The 26,168-nt window shown below is 43.7% G+C and overlaps 1 protein-coding gene and 1 long non-coding RNA gene across 2 annotated transcripts in view; one reads left to right on the forward strand and one right to left on the reverse strand.

Moving 5' to 3' along the window:
* adamts10 (ADAM metallopeptidase with thrombospondin type 1 motif, 10) overlaps positions 1-26,168 on the forward strand; it is a 54,799-nt gene that overhangs the window by 19,282 nt on the left and 9,349 nt on the right. The window contains exons 8-18 of the mRNA XM_084910212.1: positions 1,611-1,756; positions 2,892-2,935; positions 3,415-3,520; positions 6,713-6,859; positions 7,047-7,188; positions 9,674-9,781; positions 10,474-10,619; positions 12,257-12,320; positions 12,490-12,592; positions 16,658-16,791; positions 22,833-22,956. Of these exons, the coding sequence (XP_084766338.1) occupies positions 1,611-1,756; positions 2,892-2,935; positions 3,415-3,520; positions 6,713-6,859; positions 7,047-7,188; positions 9,674-9,781; positions 10,474-10,619; positions 12,257-12,320; positions 12,490-12,592; positions 16,658-16,791; positions 22,833-22,956 (1,264 nt within the window). The remainder of the gene's footprint in view (positions 1-1,610; positions 1,757-2,891; positions 2,936-3,414; positions 3,521-6,712; positions 6,860-7,046; positions 7,189-9,673; positions 9,782-10,473; positions 10,620-12,256; positions 12,321-12,489; positions 12,593-16,657; positions 16,792-22,832; positions 22,957-26,168) is intronic.
* LOC146368988 (uncharacterized) lies at positions 12,580-16,664 on the reverse strand. The gene is made up of 3 exons (XR_014797362.1): positions 14,726-16,664; positions 14,582-14,621; positions 12,580-14,483 (listed from the first exon to the last, which is right to left on the reverse strand). It is a non-coding gene; the product is annotated as an uncharacterized LOC146368988 (long non-coding RNA).

Raw genomic sequence — 26,168 nt, forward strand, 5'->3', positions numbered from 1 at the left:
AAATAAAACTAGTACCGGTACCGAAAAAGAAGAAGATTTATTCATAACACACGTGAAAAGACCCAGGAAAACCCAGTTAATGATAAAAACGATAACAAAATAACGCTAAAAACCCTGAAAACCATACATTTCACACCCGAGCCTCAACTCTCGCGGCCCGGTACCAAACGTTTCACGGACCGGTACCGGTCCGAGGCCCGGGGGTTGGGGACCGCTGCTGTATGGTCTTTACCTACAGGTAAAGTGCCTTGAGGTGATTTTGGCACTATATAAGTAAAACTTACTGTGACAGAATATACATAACTAATGGCTTTTATGATCCACTGGCAGCATGTGGTTTTGGGTGGGACGCCTCTTGAAAGGATCACCGCCAAATTTTGGTGCAGTCAAAGGTTTAGTGGATTCTAGGCAGATAAACTTGAATTGATTGGCACCGAGCACATTTTCCCCCAATGATTATTTGAATCAATTAACTTTTGATTTGATATATTTCAGTTACATTTGACAAATTATTGCTTTGTGTGTACATCCATTTAAAAAAAATACGATTGTAATAAGGGAAAAATGATCAACCTTTTCATCTAGGAGCACAACCAGGGGTAGAGTCACATGTTGAACAAGAGAAGGTGAACACAGAAGACGCACTCATGCTAGCATTTAGCTCCAGGCGCTGCCGATAGTATGGCTGCAGACTCCTTTTCACGTCTATTATAACGCAAGCGAGTGACTGCAGGTCAGAAAAGATGCAGCTGCCGGAGACAGAGTCCACACCTGACCGCAGGGCAGGAGTTTAGCTCATAAAAAAGTGCACGACCTTACCAGCACAGCTCAGGAGATGACTGTGCCATGTGACTCTGTAGTAAACGACCTTATTAGCCTGCCATTAACAGCGTGCGGTGAGATGGTGTACCCGGCTCCGTTTTAATGTTAACCTTGTAGCACTTTGACAGATGAATCATGCTGAATTAAAGGGGAATTACGGCGCTGCTTTGAGGTTTCCTCTGTGGCCGTCTTATTAGGGAACATTTATGATTCATGCTTTTCATAGTGCCTCAAAATTAGAGCCCGTAATTTAGTGCCAGGATATGTTCGTTATCTCACATGGTAGTGAAGTAAATGTTAGGGTCATTAGCGGTAGGCGAGTATTAGTGTTGTTATTCTTACTCCGTGGACCGTTGAGGTCGGGACGGGATCGAGAGTGCTCTGTGCAAGCGCTCCTGCTGCCGTTTTCTAGGTCTGAATAGGCAAGCTGCCCCTGGAAAGGAAAATGAGGACAGCAGTAGGGCCAGAAATGAGGGACTGTGGGATAAGACAATTACTAGTTATGTCACCGCACACATTCCTGGGTTACGAGTTCTCGCCAGCTGTGGCCAGCAGAGCACTCCCTCCGCGCTTCTACATATCTTTTACAGGATTGAGGGACTAACATGCAATGCTGCGGTGGAAAAATGCCTCAATCGCTGCAATACAGGAAGACGGGGTTATTATAGCATTGTCGTAATTGTTGTTGATATTGGAATAACTTCACATTAAGTATCTTTCGTTCATTCCTGAAGCTGATTGTTTTGTGTTTAAACAAAGGAAGTGCTTCTGTTGTCTCTCCCCGCCAGCCCACACTGGAGATCAACCATCATGCGGGGAAGTCTTTAGACAGCTTCTGCAAGTGGCAGAAAACCATCCAGCACCGCAGCAGCTACGGGAACGCCATACCTGACAACGGCATCGCTCATCACGACACCGCCGTGCTCATCACCAGGTCGGAAACCTCGAAAAGAAAAACCTGTCCTGCAGGAATGTCCGCTTGTGACCCTCGTAGGAACAAATAACCTCAATTAAGAGTCAACAGAATCAATCGTGTGTTGAAAACGAAATATAGTAAGGAAGGCCCAGCCAGTAAGACCTGAACAGGAGAGTCCAGTTCAGGCGCCACACAGCTCAGCACCTGATCAGACAGTGACACCGAGATGATCCGCCTCCTCCTCCGAGTTCACTGGATCTCATGGATGGATTTAATGTGCTATCAAGTCCTGACAGGCTGAATTTTACGCGGCTCCCTCGATTAACTCATCTTAAACGACAGCATGTAGTCCGAGTGTTGCCTGACACTGAAGATTGTTTTTAACTTCTGTTCATTCCACTTTTCCTGAACCGCTGTTTTGGCATTGCTCCGCTGTGCAAGTCAACATTTATGGCATTAGTGCATTAGTGTTCGTATGCTTACAATCTCATTTTTGCAGCCCCCAAAAAGGGAGATAAAACAAATACTGCCATAGTTTAACTTTGAGGAAAAAAAGGTGATGAATCATAGTTCACGTTATTTGAATACTCGCATTTAATGCACAAAATGCAGACACCAGTGGCAGATGCATGTTAAGTAAAAACAAAAAAAACACTGGTGCTATTGACTCAGGAATGTGCAACAGTGAACAGCACGGCCACGGTTTGGTCAGAGTCATCTGAACGCACTTGTGCTCGGGCAGCGCTGCCACAAATACTTTCTTATTCTGTGCAAAAGAATGTGCCATGAACTCGAGCTGCGGGAGGTTAGCGTTGGCGAGGGGAGGTGGGGGGTGAAAGCAGATAAATGTCACAACTTTTTTTGAGATGCGGTCTTGGTGGCGGCTTGGTGAGAACAGCTTGGTTTTACAGCAGCATTTATCAAGCGGGGATGGAAGCTGTTCAGACGCGATGACACCGCAGTGACCGTCCGCGGTTTCCGCCTATTGTTCTTTTAAAACTTTATCCGTCTGCTGTCGCTACTGTGTGCATGTGTGAATACGCTGCGTGTCCAAGTGTGTTCACATGTATCTTAAGCAGCAGCTGATGCAGTTTCTGCACCTTGTTGTGTACGAATGTCAAACCTCCTTTTTGTTTTTCCTCACGTCTTGCAGGTATGACATCTGCATCCAAAAAAACAAGCCCTGTGAAACTCTAGGTAACCTTCCATCACACGTGACCACAAACTTCCATATTTCTGATCCCACTGACTCTTTCTCCTAGCCCTGACCGTCACAGCTTCATGCTTCCTCCCAACCGTAACCCTAAACGTAACCCTACACCTTCCATCCTTAACTCTAAAATCAGTTACTCATCTGAGAATAATTTCAAGGGTCCCACCCAGTGTGCTCTTACTTTCCAAAGAGTTGCAGGTTTGACGTTAAAAAAAGTGTGCATGCATGTTTAAAATTCTTACATGCTCAAGAGAGTGCGATGCAAATGATGTGCATCTGTGTACTTTTACACTCTGCATGTTTACTGATAACAATGCACGCTTTACTAAAAGCCGATTTGGCAAAATAGTGAGCTGCGGCTGCTGGGAACATCATCCTTTCTCTCAGTTGGGATTCTCATTCGGTTCGTGTGCTTGCTTCAGAGTAGAGTTGTTTTTTATATTCATAGAGTGCATTTCTGCAGGTCTGGCTCCAGTAGGAGGGATGTGTGAGCCAGAGAGGAGCTGCAGCATCAACGAGGACATCGGCCTGGGGACGGCCTTCACTATCGCCCATGAGATTGGACACACGTGAGTAACAAACGCACGCACGCTCTCATTTTTAATTTCCTGGACACATTTGCAGATGTTGCACAAAAAAAGAGACTTCTGTTTGATATCATCTCATCGCTGTGCAACATCGTTTACTTGTATTTCTAATATAATTACTCTGGCTCGATAAAAATCTGTCAAATGATAGGAAAATCCTGCAAGTTTGTGAATTCCAGGACAAATTCATCTTCGCCACAGAGGCAGAAGCGTTGGAGAGCTCGAGGTGTCAGACAGCAGAAGAATTACAAATATTCCTTCAGTTTCGATGCTGCTGGCCACAGACGGCAGCGTCGTTTCCAGAATATACGGCCTTTGCAAATATTAAACCGGCTGCCAACTCGATGAGTAGATCCATCGCAGCTGTCCGTGAAACCAGACTTAAACATGGGTTTGAAGCTGTCTGGGATTTAAACTAATTGATTTATAGCGATGCTGAAATGTCTTTCAACCACCATCCCACGAAAATGCCGTATAAAAGTGTCAGCCTTGTTTCAAAGTATGCGTTGGGGGTTGTGTTATAAACCTCCGGAAACGGGGTCAAAATCCACAAGTGTTTCTTTTAGAAATCGAGCACCGAGGCCACGGATGAATGCTTCACACGTGATGACAAACATCTGTTCTTTAAATAAAAAAGACGCACAATCTGTGATCCGTGAACTAGACCTGGTTGTCCTTCCTGAAACATGAAATGTCCCTTCGGGGTGTTTCTGATCTTCTGCTGGGCAGTCTCGAACATCACGAGTCAAATCCATCAGTAAGAACGCTGAACGTCGTTCCTTTGCATCCCAGTGAAATCAGCTCACGAGCGGGAGTTCTGTCTCAACATCTGTTACTGTTGTATCCTTCAGCAATTCACCGTCCCGTTCATTTGTGTATGAAAATAGCATCGAGAAGTATTCGTGCAGATGTTGGATCCATCAGGGTTCTGCTTTCCTAATGGTTAACACAGGTCTTTGTTTTTTAAAGCACTCAAACCCTGAGGGTACCTTGTCAACATGACTAATTAATGTATATATATGCACACATGAGCGTGCACACATGAGGGTGCACACATGAGCGTGCACACATGAGCGTGCACACATGAGCGTGCACACATGAAGGGACCAAACACGAATGACTCTGCAGGGAGGTGGAACGTTTTGAGAACAAACGCAGCTACTGAGCGTGATATCGCTGCCTGCCATGGACTCCTTTGCTTCTTGTGCGTGACTCTGAGGTTACGGCTGTTAATCAAATACTGCAAAGCAAACAATTAATTACATTTTTGTGAAATCTTAGAGATTCAAACATTGCATTGTAAAATTTTGTGCATAAATTGCAAAGATCTTCAGCATGCAAGCGTACTGACTTTGCTGATTAATCTTATTATTTACTTATCTTATTTTCAAGAATAATTCAAAAATTCTTTGCCGAAAGAAACCTCAGGAATGAAAATATGCCCGCCGTTAGGAGTACGAGGAAGTGTCGCCTTTTATGTATCAGGACATCCTGAGAAAATGAGGTAAATATGATCTACGATGAACAATAAGTCATGACATATTACACCATGCCATTATTCGTTTAACAAAAAACCAACCCTGACTATGTGTAAGTAGCACTTGATGAACTGATCGTCAGCAACTGTGAGCGCCTCCAAAGAAGCAGAAGTTTTGTCAGTTTGCTGGTCTGCAGACATCAGCAATGAGGATTCACAGGGTGATTTCCAAGAACGTGAAAAACATTCATGACAGTTGTCAGTCAAAAACCCCGAGAGCTCGATACCAGACTCCACAGGCCTCAGTAAGCATGCTAAATGTGAAAGTTCAGTACAATCCAGTTGAAAAAGCCTGTTTGGAAGGGTTGCCAGCACAAAGCCTCTTCTCGCCAAAAGAAGACGGCAGCACGGCTTAAGTTTGCAAAGTCACATCTGAACAGGCGGCAAGACTTTAAGAGCAAAGTCCTTTGAACAGACCAGAGTGGAGATGTTTGACTGTAATGCTCAGCTGCCAGAGGCTCCTTACAGTCATTGAGTAAACCATGAACTCGTCTTCTGAAGTCATCATTGGTTCATGAATCAGGACGATTATACCGAACACAGCAGCAGATCTACAGCAGACCCATATGGAAAAGAAATAGTAAAAACTTATATGATTTACTCGTGAAAGTGGCCACTTTCTCATTACTTTCATATATTGTTTTAGTATCCAAAACATAAAAGTTTCATTTATATAATTTTTCAAGGGATCTTGTATCTGTTTTCACTCTTGTATGCTTTTCATTCAAGTTTCACACAAGACAGATACAAACTTTATACGATTTATCTTTTCCATGTGGGGAACGCCTAAGAAAACAAAGTAATCGAGTACTGCGACGGCCCAGTCAGAGTAAGATTGGGGAGACTTTAAGAGAACTTTGCATGAAAAAAGTCAAACGCTGTAATGATGCGAGATACTCGGTAGAGTCACAGAAAACAATAATAAGTTATCGCTGCTAAAGCTTCGGCAAGCTTCTGAATCGAGAGGCGTGCTTAGTTTTTCTCACGCTGCTTCTGAATTTCAGCTTTTAGTTTGTTGTTATGTAAAATGTCAAAATCCGTTCATACGTCTGGGGTTGTTCTGATGATATTTCTTTAATCACATCTTGATGTGTAAAATCTTTGACTTGACAAAAGGCGTGTTTTCTTTTTCCAGGCGAAAGCGTTTAATACTAGAGTAACAAATCCTCACAAATTTCCTTAGAAATTGATTATAAAAGTAACCTAATCAGAATGGCAGCTCTGAACTTGACCCCATGTGACACAAAATTGGCCGTTTTGTTGTTATTCAAACATAAAAACACGCGAGTTAAGACGTTAAGCCCCTTTAAAGCCGTACAGATGTGCCTTTATGAGGTGTAAATCAGTCCCAGACTTGATGTCCAATAAAACAACAACACCACCAGGGTACCAGGTTCTCCTTGAGATGAGACCGCTGTCCTAAGATGATACTAATGAAACATCTGGTGGGATTTTTTTGATAGATGGAAGGTGGACGTGTCTGACAGCTGTGGACCGTAATCTTTCATATGTCTGTTCTTTAGATCCCTCTCGGTTATCAGCAGTGATCTTTTTTCCACTGTCCCCGTCGCTGCTGCAGGGATTATTACCGTCCACATGGCCTCAAAGTGTTGTCACTGTATCATCACGGGCTTTAGGTTTGGGATGAACCATGACGGCATGGGGAACGCCTGCGGGCCCCGCAGCCAGGAGACTGCCAAGCTGATGGCTGACCACATCACCATGAAGACAAATCCGTTCATCTGGTCCGCCTGCAGCCGGGATTACATCACCAGCTTCCTGGAGTGAGTCAGATTATCTGCAGCGGCGTAACTAATTTGTAAATGTGAGGGTTGAGGAAGGAACGGTCTCACGAAGACTGGTGTAAAATGTCTGATGGTCAGAGAAACATCCGAGTCGCAGACGGAGCAGGAAAACTTACCGCAGCCCGTTTAGTGTTTTTTCTTTCTGTCTCCTCGTTTGCACCTGTAGCTCAGGTATGGGCTCCTGCCTGAACAACGTCCCGCCAAAGCAGGAGTTTGTGTACCCCACCACAGCGCCAGGTCAGGCCTACGATGCGGACGAACAGTGCCGCTTTCAGTACGGCGTCAGGTCTCGACAGTGCAAATACGCGGTGGGTATATTTTCACTTATCTTTTGCTCAACTTTTACAGAATTTGTCAATATTCATATTTTTTTCTTACAGTATATTTTCTGAAAAGATCCACGGAGAAACTTTTAAGCGATGTCTGTCGCTTTTATTGTTTCTGCCACTGGAGAGAAAAAAGATTTCATGTTAGTGTGTTGAAAAACTTTACATTACCTCCAATTTGTTATGGGTGGTCTTCAGACTTGACGATATACCGTGACATGAGTACCGAGGTTGGCTTTGACCTTCATTGTTAGCGCCCAAGGTCAAAGTTGACCTTGAAAAATAAATGATGTGAAAGGACACACAGAGAGCTGTACAACCCACTTTTTTTCAATAAGACGCCCTGTGACATCACAATGATGCCATAAACAACTCACACTGCACGACTACACCTTAAAGGTTTTCCAGCTTGGAGAGTTCAGCCTATTCTGCTCCAACCATATGAGTAAACATAATTAAATACACCATTATGGTATGTAACACGCTAAGGTCAAAGGTCAGAGTCAAACAAATTAGGAAATGTCTTTACAATGACACAGGAAGATGAATATACTACACTAGACACTACACCAAGCTGGAGAGGTTATATCTCTTGGCTGGCCTGGGAACATCTCGGACTTTCCCCGGATAAGCTGGAGGAGGTCCGGGCTCTGCTCAGGGCGCTGTCCCCGCGACCCTGGATAAGCGGCATGGACAGATTTTCATATAACATCAGCATAAAACGTCTAAGTTTTAGAATTGCCCTTTGGGGGTAGTCGAGTTGGTACTCGATGTAAAGTTCAACGTAACGACCCAAAATTTTTTCAACTCTGCAAAAGTGGCGTAAACAGGCATCCATATAATTGCACTTTCATGCTGCGTTAGTGATAGTATTTAACCTGTCTTAAGTATCCCTGCTGTTATAGACAATCATGAATGCAGCAGGAGACCCATCGAGAGGCAGAAAGGAGCAGTTTGTTGCAGTGCATTCGGTCATCAATAACACACACGCAGCACACTTTTTGTTTTTAGGCCCTTTTAAGTTTCCGCCCTTGTGGTGTATGCAGTGCCTCGAACACCTTGGTTGGCACAGTTATATGTGCAGAGTTTAAAGCTGGAGAGGATCCAACATGTGGCACAGGAAGCATAGGATACAAACAAAGGAAGCTTTAATAGCTGAAGAATAATCCAAGAAACACAAAAGTCCCAGTGGGATCAAAAGTCCACAAACAAAACCAATAAAATCCACAAAGAAACTTAAATCTCAATGGAAATAAACAGGTTTTGCATAATTAAGATTAAGGAACTGACCTCCAGCCCATTGTTCCCTCAGTGGGCTGGTTTCAGTCATTATGCAAATGTCCTGTTTATCAGGTTGAAACCTGCAGTCAGCTGAGACTGAAGACGTCACCTGGATGATGACGAAACGTTTCTCCCACAAAACGCTTCGTCCAGATGAACAGAATCAACTTTTGGAGAAATGAACAGGTTAGCACCCGTGGGACACACCAGCCTGTACGCAGGAAAACTACAGGTGAAAACAATCAGGTGAATCAGGGGAGACGGACAGGAAGCAGAACTGAACAAATAAACCCTTCAAAGTAAAACAGGACAATCCTAAAGACACGGGTATGAACACTAGCACGTAACAGGGGAACGCAGAGGCGCCGGAGCGTAAACAAATACACGGGAAACCATTATTAATACAGTCAGCTATAATAAACCAAGACAAACTAAAAACCAGTGCATCGTATAAACAAACAGCCTCAAACCCAGAGCCAACGAGTGCAGGAAAGCACAACGGGAACTCTCGAAATCCAACAAACACAAAAACCAGAACCTTAAACAGCAGAATAATAAGACCGAGAGACGAGTATCCAGAATCTGAGAACAAAACCCAGGGACCATCTGTAGAGCAAAACTTCTCCACATCCCACATGTGGTGCCCACCATAACACCCACACACACTTTCTCCCTCTGCCAGCCTTTCAGTCAGCTAATCCTTGTGGACTGGTGTTGTTTAAAAAACGAGCCTCACTTTCTTTCACCGTGCGTCCATTCGCAGGCGCCTTTCAGCTGTTATTATCTCACGGCTCACTCCCTCCTTACAAATCTGTGATGTGAAACATCGTACCTTCGCTTAATAGCATCCACTTTATCTTGCGTCCACTTTATTGCACGGTCAAGTTTTACGGAGCCGGGTTCCGAGTGAGCGGACATCTGGAACAGCAAACTGCTTTATAGACTCATTATTATTGATGCTACGCGGTCAGAGCACGTGTACACAGTAAAACATAACCCCCACCGCCAGGTGTTGCAGGCACTGCTACAGAGGGAGAAGAGAGGAAGGTGAACAAGACACACATCTGCTCTCACGTCTGGGTTTTGACCGTCAGGTTGTCTCGCTTTATGCTTTCTTTTCTTTTATCGCACGTCTCGCCGTCTCAAATGTTTTTTTCTTTTTACTCTCTTCCATTCACACACACAGGAAGTCTGCAGTGAACTTTGGTGCATGAGTAAGAGCAACCGTTGTATCACAACCAGCATTCCCGCTGCAGAGGGAACCATCTGTCAGACCAACACCATAGAGAAAGGGGTAATGATGCTCTTTTGTTTTAATTAGGGCGTAAAGCAGTAAAGCAAAACAAAGTCCAAATATGGCTGCAAGTCAGAGCCGAGTGTTCACGAGAATAAAGAAGCAGCGCGTCATCAGGCTGTTAATTTGTTTTGATGAGAGGAAAATATCTGTACGATTACAAATTTAAAAAATATCATCTCAGTAAACATGCGTTTGTAGGTTTGTGAGTCACTTGTGTTTCTTTTGTTTTCTCTTTGAGATTAGAGCGTATATGCCGAGGCCTGATGTTGCTGCACATGTCCTGTCCAGAATTAATTTAAAAATGTTATTGTTGCCTTACAAAGCCCTGGATGGACAGGCTCCCGGGTATTTCTCTGACCTCTTGCAGCCTTATACCCCCTTAGATCTCTTAGATCAAGTGATCTTTTGCTTTTAGCCGTACCAAGGTCGAGGCTCATAGAGGCGATCGAGCGTTTGCAGTCGTAGCGCCTAAGCTGGCTTTTAATACAGCATGAGAGTTATTTGTTAATTCACATTTGGTGTTTGCTATCAATACATCTAAGTTATTTTAGTAGGTATGTTGTATTCTTGTGCAGCACTTTGGTCAACGCTCCTGTTGTACTTAAATGTGCTATATAAATAAATAAATAAAATATAACTATAACTATATATGATAATTGCTATACTTACACGTATCTGCAACTGTGCAGTGGTGCTACAAGAGGGTGTGCGTAGCGTACGGGACTCGCCCACAGGGTGTGGATGGAGGCTGGGGTCTGTGGTCTCCCTGGGAGGAGTGCAGCAGGACATGTGGAGGTGGCGTCTCCTCTTCTGTCAGACACTGCGACAGCCCCAGGTATGGATTTAGCTCACCTGATCTTAGCCAACGCGTCCTGCATGTTTTTATTATTGAACTTTACTAAAGCAGCTCAGTGTGATTCAGAAGATGAACCATATTTATCTTACTTACTTACTCCGGGTGGCGTCTCGGTTCATCCTCAGTAATAAGCCTTGTAGCTTCTCATTGGCTGCCCCTCATAAAAGGAAAGCTTGCATAGCAGGTGGGTGGAGCTTCTGTGGTTGCAGTTAAATGACCATATGAGATGGTAAGTATTCATATATTATAAGAGCTGTTGTTTCAGTCCAGAGGATCTCCAGATTATAGCCCAACATCCAAAACACACAGATCAGGATGGACACAGCCAGCCCACCCATGTGTGCAAGTGGAAGCCTGGTAATCGATGTTTGAATTGCAATAGGATCTTTTCATTATATGTTTTTAGTTTTCCAAACTGGTATTTATTCACTACTGGTTACATTAAATCCAAAGCCATAGGGCAGAAGAAAATGAGCCATTAAATGCTGCTTCTTCAAACTCAAACACGCTGAAAACATCAGTCCTATCATTTAATCCAAGATGTTCTTTTTTAACACTTTCTCTTTATTGATTTTCATCTTATTTTACATACAGAACTAGAGAGGGCAAGGGAAACCAACACATTCACATATGTTCACATATTCCAAAATACACAACGCCTTGTTTTACTTACACATATTACATATTACACAGGTGCATGTTCCATTCAAACAAATTCGCAGCTGTCCCTCTGCATCACAGAGGTATCGGTTTCTAGTCTCTTGACGTATAACGATCCCATCGTTCCCAAAGTCTCTCTCCTTTCTCCTTCTGTAGCCGCAGTGAGAGGGTAATCAGTTCCATATGATGAATTGTGTTAATAATGTCTATGACCAGCTTCCGTGTGGGGGGGCTTGTCTGTAACCAACACTTAGTAATTGCCTTTTTGCATGCAACCATAATTATTTTCAGTAAGTATGAGTCTCTGTTATTTATATCCTCAGGGATATTCCCAAGGTACATGGTACTAAAGGAGAAGTCCAGTGTTACTTCCAGCACATCCATCACCATTTGTTTAATCTCCTCCCAAAAGGTCTTCAGTTTAGGGCATGACCAGAAGACATGGAAGCAACCTGCAGCGACCTCCCCGCACTCCCTCCAGCATGAAGCGCCTGAACCACTTATTTTGGATTTCTGCTTTGGTGTGATGAAGAATCTAATTAAATTCTTCCATCCAAAATCTCGCCATGTTAAAGAATTTGTGGTAGATAACACATAATCCAAGATGTTCTTGCAGGCAGCAGCGGAGTGGGGATGATCACAAAGTGACCTTTTGAATCGCAGATGCCAGATGCCTGTTCTTGAACTGATTAAACTGAAAATGGATTGACCCAAATCTGAGCCCGACACTCTCCTGTGTCGTTTTAAGCGTCATTTTGCATCTTTGTTTTGGCTTCGTTCTCTTTGAATTTGTTTACGGTTTAACACCAACAGTCATGTGAAAATGGCAGACGGCAGCTCTGTTTGTGAACAAACAATAATGCAGTGACAGTGAATTTAAACACAAAGGCCGGGAATGCTAAAAGTCAGTGCTGTGTGCTACGTGATGGACGTCGGATCTCTTTGTCTCACTGCAGGCCAACTATTGGTGGGAAATATTGCCTAGGAGAGAGAAAACGCTTCAGGTCCTGCAATATAGATGTGAGTATTACGGCTCTTCATCATCATCATCATCATTATTGCTCTCATCAACTAGTCAAACCACTATAATCAAGAAGAGGAATATGGTTTGAATGAATGTGTTTTATGTGGTCGCTGCATAGACCTCTGCTTGCACGTATAAAACTGCGTGCACACGTGTATGTTACAGGACTGCCCCGCAGGCTCTCGGGATTTCCGAGAGATTCAGTGTTCCAACTTCGATAGCATCCCCTTTCGGGGAAAATTTTACACCTGGAAGCCTTACAGAGGAGGTGAGTGAGTAGTGCTCGTCTCTCTTGGGTTTGTGTGCATGCACGAGTTTAATGTGAGCTAGCAGACGTTTCCCAGACCATCAGGTGTGACCAGACCAGGTTAGTCAGTGGTGCTTTGCAGGTAAAATAATGAACATATCCACTAATCAGAAGGTTAGCAGATATCTCTGGGCAAGACACTAACCCCAGTTTTTCTCTGATGGATCCATCAGAGTATGAATGTGTGTGAATGTTACACAGAAAGCACCTATGCAGAAAAGGCATAGAAAAAAGTGCTTGAATGAATGAGGGTGAATACGGCTAGCTGTATAAAGCAATTAGAGTGCTCAGGTAGCGGTAGTACATAAGAACCAGTCCATTTTCCATTTACTGAGTCTCTCGAGCTTGCAGGGCGATATGACCAAAAATATTTATCACGATATACATTTGAAAATTTGCGATAACGATATAACTGACGATATAATTGACACTAGACAAAATACTTTACAACTCCTCAACTTTATTAGTGCAAAAAAAAAAAAAAACCAACAATGTATTTTGCACTTACACAAGCAGCTTTTTATGTGCATTAAAGTTATATAAAAAATTTGCAGTGCAAATGCAAATTCCTCGCTGACAGTTTAACCAAAAGGCATTTTCAGTGGAAACTGGCCGACATATCCTCAGCATAACCATGTATAACATCCACAAAACCTAAAAAGAGCTTATACACACACAGTACGGTAACATTATGTTGAAGCACAGTACGTATCACTCCGCGAGGCTCCGCCTACGATAGCCGTACTGCTCCGACAATCCATCGAGCGGTGCGGCTTCGTAGCTTAGCAAATTCGTACTGAAACATTTAACAGATTTTTGAGCGCCGTGTACATAAACTCGTTTCGAGGTCAGTAAACACAACCAGAGTTCATACATAAGGCTCACGGGATTATAAGGGGCTCTGTCGATTTTAAGAAAAATCAAAGGATTGATTTTAAGTGTGCCGTATTTTCCAAACAACGCGGTAATAACGACGGCCCGCTAGCATGCGCTACCAAAAATAGTGCTTTGTTGTGTATCTGACGGACGAAAGCTAAACCAGTTCCACACCAGTGAAGCTGCAGCATTTTACAAACCAGTTCTGGTTCATCTGTTTCATTCAACGATCCGCTTTCGCTCTTCTCATTCTGCGTCGCCGCCATGTGCGTATGTAAACAAAGGCACTGCGCATGTGTCTGTGAAGGTTCTCAGTCATCCAGGTCATCGTAGTCAAAGGAGCTTGCAAAGAAAAGCGTCTGGACTTCTTTAAGTTACTTGAAGACGTTTCACCTCTCATCCGAGAAGCTTCTTCAGTTCTAAGGTCAAATGGTGGAGGATTGCGCATGCGCGTTTTACCCACGTTCTATCGCCATATTTCATTTTCTTATCATTGCCCAACATTACACCGGTATTACCTGAACGGTATGATATAGCCCAGCCCTACTCCAGGCCTCGAGGGCCAGTGTCCTCCAGGTTTTAGATGTGTCCTTGATCCAACACAGCTGATTTAAACGGATAAATGACCTCCTCAACATGTCTTGGAGTTCTCCAGAGGCCTGGTAATGAACTCATCATTTGATTCAGGTGTGCTGACCCAGGGTGGGATCTAAACCCTGCAGGACACCGGCCCTCGAGGCCTGGAGTTCGACACCCCTGATCTATTAGTTCTTCTGAATCTCTGGCTCTCTTCCAACCAGTCCCTCCCTAACCTGGTTCTGCCAGAGGTTTCTTCCTTTTAACACAGAGTTCTTCCTTCCCACTGTCGCCGAGTGCTTGCTCAAAGGGGGGGCGGCATCTGACTTCTGGGGTTTTCTCTGTGTTATTGTGTCTACTTCACAAAGCACGTCGAGGCCAGAGCCATCGTGATTTGGTGCTATAGAAATAAAATAAAATGAATTCAACATAGATTAAAGTAAAATCCAAGGTTAAGGTCGCATCATAATTCAGTTACTTCTTTACTCCACTACTTACCTAAAATATCAGTCCATCCACATCTTTACACAATGCTCTCCTGTGTTGAACAGCAAGAACACAGTGATTACTGGATAAGCTGAATCATATGGGTTACATGCAATATCTGCAGAGTGATTATAAGCTCGTTAAAATCATGTTTACCTTTAAAAATGTGGCTTAAAGGAAAGTTTTCCATGAGATGTCAGTCCTGCTCTCCTTGTTTCATTGCTTAAACAGTTGGACCGCGGTTTGTGTCTTGAGCGCGTAGAATTGTGATATCAGGATAGAATAAAAGGGCAGTACAGGTGAGATGAAGGTGAGAAGGACGCGAGCCAAGAGAGGAAAAGAGGAGACGAGGGTAAAGACTGTCGCGTGCGTGCATGCGTGGAGAGAGAGCAAAACGTGAATCGAAGCTTCTGCTGCTGCAGACTCGCCCCTGTCTGGCCTGCAGATGCTGGCTGCAGAGAGCCATGCATCCCACAATGCCTTGCAGGAATTCCTCGCTCCTGATGAGCACTAGACGCTGAACCTGGACGTGAAAGATAAATAGTTTCAGCGACATAACTGCCTTTAATCTGGCCCTCCAGTAACATAATGGGTTACAGAGATGGTCAGCCATCCGATTCCAACTCCAGGCAACAAGTGCTCCTTTCATCAAGTCAGCTGATTTTACAATGGAAATCCCTTGCAGCTGTTAAAATAGGAGCGTTGCCATCGTCTCTGCCCTGCGCTGAGGCCAGATCACTCCTCTGTCCTCAAATGCTCATTTTAGCCTTTTCCTTATAACGTCACGCTCGGTGGCGACTGCTTCACTTTCCCTTATTCTTTCTCTGTCATTGCCCCCCCCCCCATAGACGACTCCCCTCCTCTTGGTTTATTCAGCTCGCCATAATGCAAGCCGTCTCCGAGTTCTGTTTCCGACACGGAGAACAGAGGCAGCCTTTCTCTCTCGGCGCAGACAGCCAAGGACAGTTCGTTAAAAAGCCTCTCTCCATATAAGCATTTTGTCAAGCTGCTCTCCGTTACTGTTCTCGGTCCAACAGCCTTCACATTCCACTTTCACTCTCCATACACCAAACCCTGCAGGTTATAACACACACACACACACACACACCCTGCTGCTGCAGTGATTGCTGTGATTGCTCTGCCAAAGCGAGGCACCATGGGAATTGTAGTTTTCCGCTGTCGGACCGCTTTATTGTCTGCGAGCTCTGCCAGCACAAACTCTCCAACTCTCTTTCGTTCTCTCTCTGCGGCCCAGCGCTGTACCTGCTTTAGCGCTGCCAGCACAAACAAACGCACGCCAAGCTGATGTCGACAGTCACTCAAATAGTGGAGCAGCTGGCAAAGTGCACAGATTAATGAATGATACAGTATATGCCACCTGGCAGGAGAAGACCTTTAGCAATGCTGTGTGTGCGTGTGCATCCACAACATACTTAGATTTAAGTATGTTGGTATGTTTGCATAATAAATATTACACATGCATGTGCACATTTGTGTTTATCGCTCTGTTTTGCCCCCAAAATTCATTTTACAGCATCAATACTTTAAGAAATGTCCCATATAACGCGTTACTTCAGCTGATTGGCTTTTCCATGTAATTGCTGTGGATGCTAATGTCGATTCCCAACAGAAATCTCTCTCAGATTCGTTAAGAGGTCCCTCAGCAGGAAGCATGTAGACTGCGTGTGTGTTTATATGCATTCATTGAGCTAGTTTTGCGTCCGTATGTGCATATCCACAAAAGCAGAGATGTAATTAGATTCAGCTGCTTGTACTTTGGTTGTACTTGTACCGTTCCACTCTTTTCTCTCTCAGTCTGCCTGTTCTGTCTGCAGCCCTGTCAGGATGCGATGCTTTTACCCTCATTTCCATATTATCCCACATTCACACTGGTTAGAGTTGTGTCAGAGTGGCTAAATCAGACGAGCATTTGTACTATCAGTAGGTAAGATGGGAGAAAAAGCCCACAGGAGGCCTATTTAGCACCTGTTATTCTGCAGTCAGAATCACCAGTTTGGGGGATTTATTTAAAAATGTCCTCGAATATCATCTCAGTAATAAACTGATGCCATCTGTTTGGATATCCAGGTGGGGTGAAGCCCTGCTCTCTCAACTGCCTCGCAGAAGGATACAACTTCTACACCGAGCGCTCTCCCGCTGTGGTGGATGGCACACCGTGCCGAGACGACTCTCTGGACGTGTGTGTAAATGGAGAGTGTAAGGTGAGTTGCACGTGTTTGCCTTCAGCCAAAATATCGGCCATTAGAAGTGAGGAGACGGCGTAAAAGGACTCAACATAAAACTGTTTTCATCTAAGATAATGTTGTTTATAGTCACTTTCAAGGGTCTGGACGGCCGCCATTAAGTAGTATACACACTAAAAGCTGCAAGTCATCACAGTCAGCTGCTCAGCAGCCTTCCTCTTTCTAATGCTCTCGTAATCTAAACCACTTTATTATTATTATCCTTTTTGAATTTTGATTTCTGTGGCATTTTGTGCATGTAAAGCTTTATAAAGTTATAAAATCCAACTCGCACTGAACGCTCCTCAGCCCCTTTAAATCCCTTGTTAGGGGTTCAGACGTGTCACCATGTAACATTTTTACACGAAGCTCTTCTATCGGCTTCTTTGGCATGCAAACCCCCGAAGTTCTTACAGTAATCCTCCTAACGCTCGGTCACACAAGCATCGAGACGAGTCGGCAACTGCCTGGCAACCACTGGTTGTTAAGGAGAAATGTAAGCATACAGCAGTCCCTCGTTTATCGCGGGTGTTACGTTCTTAAAATAACGATAGCTGAAATCCGCGAAGTAGCCAACTTTATTTTTTTACAATTACTATATTTGTTTTAAAGCTGTCAAACCCGTCACTACACACTTTATACACTTTTCTCAGACAGGCACGAACATTTTCACACTTTATCTCGTGTTTAAACTCTCAAAGTTCAAACCTTCGTAGAAAAATAAGTCCAGGATTATAGAATGAAGCCAAAGATCGAACCCTGTTTTCAGGTCCAGAGCATCGAACAGAGCAGCTGCCAGAGAATTCAATGAATCAATGGTACAGAAGTAGAGGAAGCAAGAAGAATGAGTTGAGTAAAGTTTGACTTATCTGACTGTTTTGTTTCGCTTAATGCGCCTTATAATCTGGAAAATACGGTAACTTCTACCTTCCTTTAGCCTGTCCAGAAGTCCAACTTTTTGTGCGATGGTTAGCATCTTCCTCTGCCCTTCGGGTGCTACTGCAGGAGCCTTTGACGGTGCAAAACGTTTCGTCTGCATTGTTGTGTTTGTTGGGGAGAAAACCTACAAACGTACAGTGCAGCACTAAAGAGTCACGCTGCTGGTGATGGAAGATTTATGTAAATTTGACAAGCTGAACGCATTCTGTACTGTACAGGAGACACGGCGTGAGATTTTGACAATGGTCTGCAGCCAATCAGGACGCAGAACACAATGCGCTGTTAAAAAAAAAAAAAAAAAGCATGCAAAATTGCACAAAAAAAAATCAGCGAAGCAGCGAGGCCGTGGAAGGTGAACCGCGTGACAGCTAGGGACCGCTGTATGTCGCTCATTGGTTTTTGCTTTGATGGTTGCACGTCCGTCGCCTTTAGTTTGCATAGACGGCACCGACTTGTCTGCAAACTAGGGCTGCCACGATTAGTCGACTAGTCACGATTACGTCGACTATCAAAATCGTCGACGACTGATTTAATAGTCGACGCATCGTTTGAAGCTTTGTAAGATCCTGAAAGACGCAGGAATAAGTAGTAGGATTTAAGAGTGTAATAACGGACTGAAACAGAAGATGGCAGCACTGCATGTACAAGGATGCCAGCTGCCGTTAAACCCCGAAGAAGAAGAAGAAGAAGCTGTGTCCCAGAATTCACAGCGCGGCTCAGCGCAGTTTCCAACAATGGCGGCAGCTACTTAGTTTTAATATTACTCTTATTATTCTTTCTGGGTCACAAAATAAACGTTTAACATATTTTCAGGCGAGAATGTAGCTGTGTAAACCTCAAATATCTGCTCAGTTTATCAAGACACCACATATTTTCAAAAGCGCTCCGACGTTTTCGGAGACGTCTGTTACCCACTAGCTCGATAGCGAGCCGGGGGCTAGGTCACTAGAGCCGTGAGAACACCGGACTCCCGGCAAATCGTTTTCAAACCCACCGCTGTCTTTCGCTACTCAGGTTAAACATGATATATAAGTCACTTAGATAACTTAAAAATGTTATTGTTTGGCTTTTTTTAGTATTTTATTTGTTCCTGAGTAAATCAGTTTGGCTGAGATTAAAGTTATAGTTTTTACACAGCTGAATAAACATCAAGCAGACAGCTGATTATCAGAAGTGTGAGATGCTCGAGAATATACTCCAGTGTCCTGTTATATTTTAGATAGCAAGGAGTTTATTAAACTCAACCGAAACAATCTGCAGATTTCATTAAAATTCAATAAACTATCATCTTGTCTTTATTTTTAGTTAGCACATACCTTAAACACTTAAAGCTGTAAGCTAATGATAGTTATATAAGAGCAGATGCTGCTGGTGCAATAAGCTGTACGCTGTACGTCCAATGGATGATGATCTGATTAGTCGACTAATCGCAAAAATAATCGGTGACTAGTCGACTATCAAAATAATCGTTTGTGGCAGCCCTACTGCAAACGCCCGCCAACGATTCAGTAAGTAGTTGTAGGTGAGTGCGAAGCAAGCCGTAAACGGTGTGGGTTTACGGCTGGAACATGTTTGCTTCGTCTTTGTTTCTGGTTTGTGTTTCACCAAGCTTCACGCTATGGGCAACTACGGCAATCTGAGAGCAACCAAAGCGATCGCAAGGAGGTTTTTTTGAACCACAGGAACCAACCACCAATCAAACTGCGCTCAGCAATGAATAGTAACCATGTGGTTTAACATTAATGTTTGTCAACCTAATGGAGCCTCTAAATAACATGCTTAACCTGTCAGTGAGCATAAAGCTCATTAATGAAAACAAAGTAACAAACTGCTGTGGATTTTGGCCCGTCTGTAGAAGAATGTAGACAAAAGAAACCCTGGTGGTAACATAGTGCAGCTTACATGGATCCCACTGAGTCCCAGTGGGTTTATTTTGGATGCACTTCCACAGTGGCGAGGGCAGAGAGAAGAAAAATCTACTCAGGATATCCAGCTTGTTGTTTAATAGTTGTAGCTCAGGTTTGTGCCAAAAGATTTTATTTTTCAGCTTCCCCTCTGCTGCCACTTACCCCCCAGTAAGCTCCTTTAATAAAAGTGCTTCAGACTGGTTTCACTGGAGCCGAGGAAGTTCCATCCAAAAAGGCGACTTTGTTTATCAACACCCTCCCCTCCTCCTTCTCTCCTTCCCTCTGTAGTCTGCTCTGTTCTGGTCTGTAGGAACTCGGTGACCCTCCAGCTCAGCTGTTAGTCTGTCTGCGCTGCAGGCTGGCTTTCATTCACTCCGCTCTTATTATCTCTCGCTTTTTCTTTTTTCCCTCTACACCTCTCGACTCCTTTCTCTCTCTGTCCCAACTTTCCACCCCATCCTTTCCTTTGTTCGTGCAGTTTCTTTGTCTGCAGTCCACCTCTTATATGTTTATTGCACACATAAAACTTTAGCTAAACTGCACAGACATCTCTTTCTCATCATATCTGTGACTTCAAGCTGCTTTTGGATGCAAAGTTGCCGTCTAACAATCAGAGAGAGGAGAAACAGAAAGAACGATGGACAAGTGTGGGAGGTGGGAAAGGGCAGGGGAACAGATGTTGAGGACAACGTGTTGTTGCAAACATCTGCTGGGGTCTATTTCTTTGTCCCCTTTGGTGCAAATATAGAGTGTAGAAAACATTAGTAACACCTGTCATTTCTTTGAAATGACAGCTCAGGTAAATGCAGGTGCGACCTGTGTGCTCACGGGCTGATCTGCCCCGGTTAAGAACCAAAGAGGATTCTGTGGATCGGATGATTTTTGAAGATTTCACTTTGGCACAGTTGCGACTTGACATTCCTAAGATAAAATCTACATGAAGTTTCAATTATTTTAGATTGTCTTGCAGTGGGTTTGGTCATTTTCATGACTGAGTTTCTTTCACAACATGTCAAACTAAAATCTAGGGCCAGATTTAAGTTAGCGTGACGCTTCGATTGCAAAAATGCGTCGATAGGAGTGGAAACTTCTGCGGGTGATCTGCTAACAATGCGCTAACCTATAAACAAAGATGCAGCAGGTTTATTTCGGTAAAATCAACACAATCTACCGAGAACAGTGCAAATTAGCCGCTCAAAAACAAACAGCCCCAGTGAGAGTAATCAACAAACCCAAATCATTCGGTGGAGGCACGGGTTTGAGGCATGTGCTTTCTCCCAGGAAGCAGCAGGGCGGCTCAGCCCAACGAGGGGCAGCTGAGGGAGAATCGGTATGTCTTTATACAAGAACTCTTCTGTTGGGGAATGTCTGTGGGGTCTCGAAGATTGAAAAAGGAATTGTCTGGATAAATCTAACAGCTTAGTTGGAGTGCAGCGTTCATCCAGGGGATTTACTACAAACTACTTCACCTTGTAAACATGCAGTCTGTGTGTAGCAACGTAGGAAGAACAAAGCAAAATATGATGTGTCCACTTAATGAAGTTGCTGTGGTACATGCAGCATTTTGATGGATATTTCAGTGTGTATCAGATACATAACTGAGAAGTTAAAGAAGAAAAAATAAAGCAAAAAGTGTATTGAAAGCAAATAAACCAGAGTTTACAGTTTACACCAGTTACTGCAAATTAACTTAAACACAGTAATGATGTGAAACCTTAAACTCGTAAATCTGAGTATTATTATTATATAATTATTGATCTCCGTCTCTCTTCCACACCGTGTCTTTGTCCTGTCTTCCTTCTGTCGCAGCAGATGGCCCCGCCCCTTCCTGAGCCTGGTTCTGTCGGAGGTTTCTTCCTGTTAAAAGGGAGTTTTTCCTTCCCACTGTCGCCAAAGTGCTGCTCATAGGGGGTTTCTCTCTAATACTGTATGGTCTTTACCTACAGGTAAAGTGCCTTGAGGTGATTTTGGCACTATATAAGTAAAACTTACTGTGACAGAATATACATAACTAATGGCTTTTATGATCCACTGGCAGCATGTGGTTTTGGGTGGGACGCCTCTTGAAAGGATCACCGCCAAATTTTGGTGCAGTCAAAGGTTTAGTGGATTCTAGGCAGATAAACTTGAATTGATTGGCACCGAGCACATTTTCCCCCAATGATTATTTGAATAAATTAACTTTTGATTTGATATATTTCAGTTACATTTTACAAATTATTGCTTTGTGTGTACATCCATTTAAAAAAATACGATTGTAATAAGGGAAAAATGATCAACCTTTTCATTTAGGAGCACAACCAGGGGTAGAGTCACATGTGCTTGCTCATAGGGGGTCATATGATCATTGAGTTTTCTCTGTATGTACAATATAAAGCACCTTGAGGCAGCTGTTGTTGTGATTTGATGCTGTATAAATAAAATTGAATTGAATTCAAAGAAAAACATCAAATTCAAACCTTTGAGGAACTCGTTCCTGGTTTGTTGTGACATGGGTGCCAATAACTAATTCACTGAGTCATTGTTTCAGCTCAAAGATAACGGTTTCTGGATCAATGTTTATATTTGTTGTATTTAGTTAGATTGATCGAATGGACACAGAGGTGGTATGTGTTTCATTTTCTGCCGTTTGAGGACGGGGAAACCCGATCTGGGCAACACGTGTTGGGATCTCTAAGATTATAAGCTTTTATATCTCACCCCTACTCACAAAGCCACCGGACGAATCAGCATTTTGACTCATTTAATTCTGAACTCCGATCCAATCGCTGTTAAAGTCATAATAAACTTAAGCCTAATTATCCGGCTGTACAATAAGCAGCTGCCGCAGGAATATACGAGAATAAGAGCAGTTGCTATTCGTTTTCTGCACTTTTGTTTAGGTTTGCTTCGCTGTAAAACAGTTTGAGTAAAACCACCTGTAACGCTCATCATGAAATTTATTTATGTCGACAGCTATGAGTTTAGCAACCTAAGAGCTTTATGTCTGCACAGGATCAGAAAAACACATCTGGAGTTACCATCTGATATTTCTGTGTTTTGAAAAAGTGGCCTGGAAGACATTAGGAGGTAATCCCTCAGGCCGGCCTCTGACACCTCTCCACTTACTGACTGTGCCCCTTCACCCGTGACCCCGAGTGACCCTGCGGCTCACTAGTTTCTCCCTTCCCGCAGCACGTCGGTTGCGACCGTGTCCTCGGCTCAGACGTACGCGAGGACCGCTGCCGGATCTGCGGCGGCGACGGGAGCAGCTGCACGTCTGTGGAGGGAGTCTTCAACGACTCGCTGCCAGAAGGAGGTAGAGGACTAAAAATAATCACCATCAATGTGTAAAATGCTGCTGTGTTGTTCTCAGCGTATGTAGATAAAGATTCATTTATTTGACTTTATTTGGGGCGGGGACTTACTGCTTTTACTTTCAATATTTGAACGGGGTCCACTTTTCCGAGATTTGGATTAAGTTGAGGTATTTGCCACGAGAAATTATGCAATGTAATTTATCTGCTGACCCAGAAATGTGCACATTTGGACACTCTGGATTCTGAGTGCACCTTGGAAAGCTGCCTTGCGGTGTGAGTTAGGATATCCCAGACTTTCAAAATATATAATTTAATTGTCTGTTCTCATGCAAACTCTGCTCACAGCAGCGTGCTGCAAGGGTTATTTATACGATAAAGGTAACTAAACTCTACATCACGTCCACATGCAATCTTTTATTTTAGCACCTGTTGCAGTCGGAGTTTGTCTGATAAATGCTTAGAGATTAATGATGTGTTTACACATAGCAGGTGAGAGTTGATGCGCTCCAGACTTTAGGTTGGCCATACAGATTGTAACAGTCACTTATCATTAGCACCTGGGGGAAAAAGGCAATTCCTGTTTTACAAAGTCTATAAATTCCTGGATATTCTTTTAACTTTTTATATGAATGCCACAGGAGTCTATGCATCCGTCCATCAGCGTGGGCTTCAAGTGAGTTTTCAGAAAGATATGCCTGCTAGGGGTGCAACGATACACAAAATTCACAGTTCGGTTCGATACTTTGGTGTCACGGTTCGATATTTTTTCGATACAAAAAAAAAGCCTTTTTAATTTATCATTTATTAAAATTATAAATATATATTTTAACTCAAAAGTACAGTTTTTAAATTTAATGTTGCTGAAACAACAAAGTAATAAAATAATAAATCTATCTGATGGAGAAATCACTCATCTTTGGAAAAGAGAGTTTATTACAGAGAAATGTCTCTTTCCAAAATAAAAGCTATACTATACGCTTCTTCTGGGCTATATTCTCAGCAGCATATTAAACATATCAGGTCCCCATAAGGAGAATCCTGTGCTAACGGCTGTCTAAATGACTCGGGTAAAGTTTGTAGCATGCGTGCTTGTTGTTTTTGTCTGCTTCCACTTGTCTTTGCACTTGGACGATGTCGGCGTAAATGTGCAGTCATATTCGTTGTGTTCCCACTAGTGCTGTCAGCGTTAATCTGAAATGACGTTAACGCCACAACGTGGCAAATCTCCGTTAAGAAATTACCGCGGATCGCCCCGTGCGTGGGGCTGGATGGCGTCAGCACGTTAACAAGCTAACTGCGCTAACACACTAGTTCCCACCAATGTAATTGAGCATTGCGTGGCACATCCAACATACTGTTTTACTTTTGTCCATGACGCGCTTACCATCGGGGCCTTGCTTCACATGAAAACCAAGATAGTTCCAAAGGCCAGATCTGAATGAGGGTGGGGGAGGTTCAATTTGCCATGTTGCAACGAGCTTAGCTTCTGTCTTGCTAGCTTGCGCTGCGCTCAGTGGATCTGCGCTCCACAGTGCAGCCTAGGCGGAGTAGTCGAGCGCAGATCCACTGAGCGCTCAACACAGACAGCATCGTCAGAAGAAAAGTTGATAAAATAAATTAAAAATGTTGTATTGTTCGATACACATGCGTACCGAACCGAAAGCACTGTATCGAACGGTTCAATATCCATACGAGTATCGTTGCACCCCTAATGCCTGCATGTCATCTGCATACCTTCATAACAAAATGTTGACTCACTGGGTTTAACCTGTAAGGTGTCGCAGCATTAAGACAGAGCACAGGCCAGCTGCTAAATAAAAGTAGTTGGACGTTGTTTTGGCGTGAAAAAGGAAACCAAACGTCACATCTGCATCGAATACCACCCCAGGGTCATACGGACGCACAGAAAAACTCCTGGAAAACACTTAAGGAACGTGCAGATATAATCGTATGTTGCATACACCATACACTATATACATGTTGGTGCATTTATCCACTGGCCACCCAGGGACACGTGGCAGACAGATTTAGGTCAGGTCCAGCCAGCGTGGCTTGAGGTCCTGCTGCCGACGGATCTATTTCGGGTTACTTTCTCCCCACAACACCAACTCCAGGGTCTCTCACCCAACTGTCAACGCCTCTCACCCCCTCACAGGGACACACCCTGAGCAGGCAGCTGAACCACAGTGGCCAGGCCAGCCTGTCAACCCCAAGCCGAGGGATCCACTAATCTCAAAATATCTCACTTTATTGTTTCCTTTAAAAAAAAGAAAATCCATTAGTAAGGCTGAAGTGGTGCTGCCCTGCAGCTGGAGCCAACTTTTGATCTGTGTCTCGCCAAAGGACGATACAGGCGGAGGGGCCACGGTCGACCACCCACTCCAATCTGTGCAATAACAGCGCAGCTACAGAATCAAGCACTGTTAGTGGTAGTTGCACACCATATTTCAAAACCATGAGTGCTGCCGTAACATTTTCTTGGAAGGTTTTCAGAACCAGCTGCAGCAGTCTGCAGATGTGCCCAGACCAGTTAAGGAGGCACTGGTGAGCACAGCCGGTGCTGAAGTTCATCCCAAAGGTGTTTGATGGGGTTTAAACACCTTTGGGGCCACATGGACAAACGTGGCTACAGATTTTTTGGCACTATACATTTTTATCAGTACAACCAGCAGATGTAGCTCACTTGGATTTTAAATGTAAACTCACAAACTTGATCACAGTATGTTCTCATCTCCAGCCAAACTCAAACTGCCGGCACAGGACGGCCTATTCTGTTCACCGGCAGATTTATGAGTAGCAGAATCATTCAGTCGTGTCCACAGCAAGATTTTGATCTCACTAAACTTCTAAAGCCTTCAGGCAGTGCTTCTCTTCCTCTCTGTTTCGGTGATTTCAGGGCTCCCTGTGGAGTTTTTGACCTCCAGTAGAGCTGCGGAGCACGATGTGGGACCTAAATCTATGACTTCCTGTCAGACCGTTTCACTGTACCGGGCAGATGAGTAGGATTCCTTTGAATGTGTTCGGACTGCTGGTGAAAAAAGGCACTGGCACATTTCTAGACATTTCAAGTCTCCGGCCAGTCTACCTGCCTCACTGCCGGCCTGGTTGTGATAGGCAGTGAGAAGCTTCGGGGACCGGGTGCTGCACAGATCATTTGCTCTCTGTTTACCACACAGCTACTCTTTGTCTGAGGCTAAATGCTTCTCACTCT

Source organism: Perissodus microlepis, chromosome 17, assembly GCF_051167445.1.
Source record: "Perissodus microlepis isolate ML-2025 ecotype Zambia chromosome 17, ASM5116744v1, whole genome shotgun sequence".
NCBI classification, from domain to species: Eukaryota; Metazoa; Chordata; class Actinopteri; order Cichliformes; family Cichlidae; genus Perissodus; species Perissodus microlepis.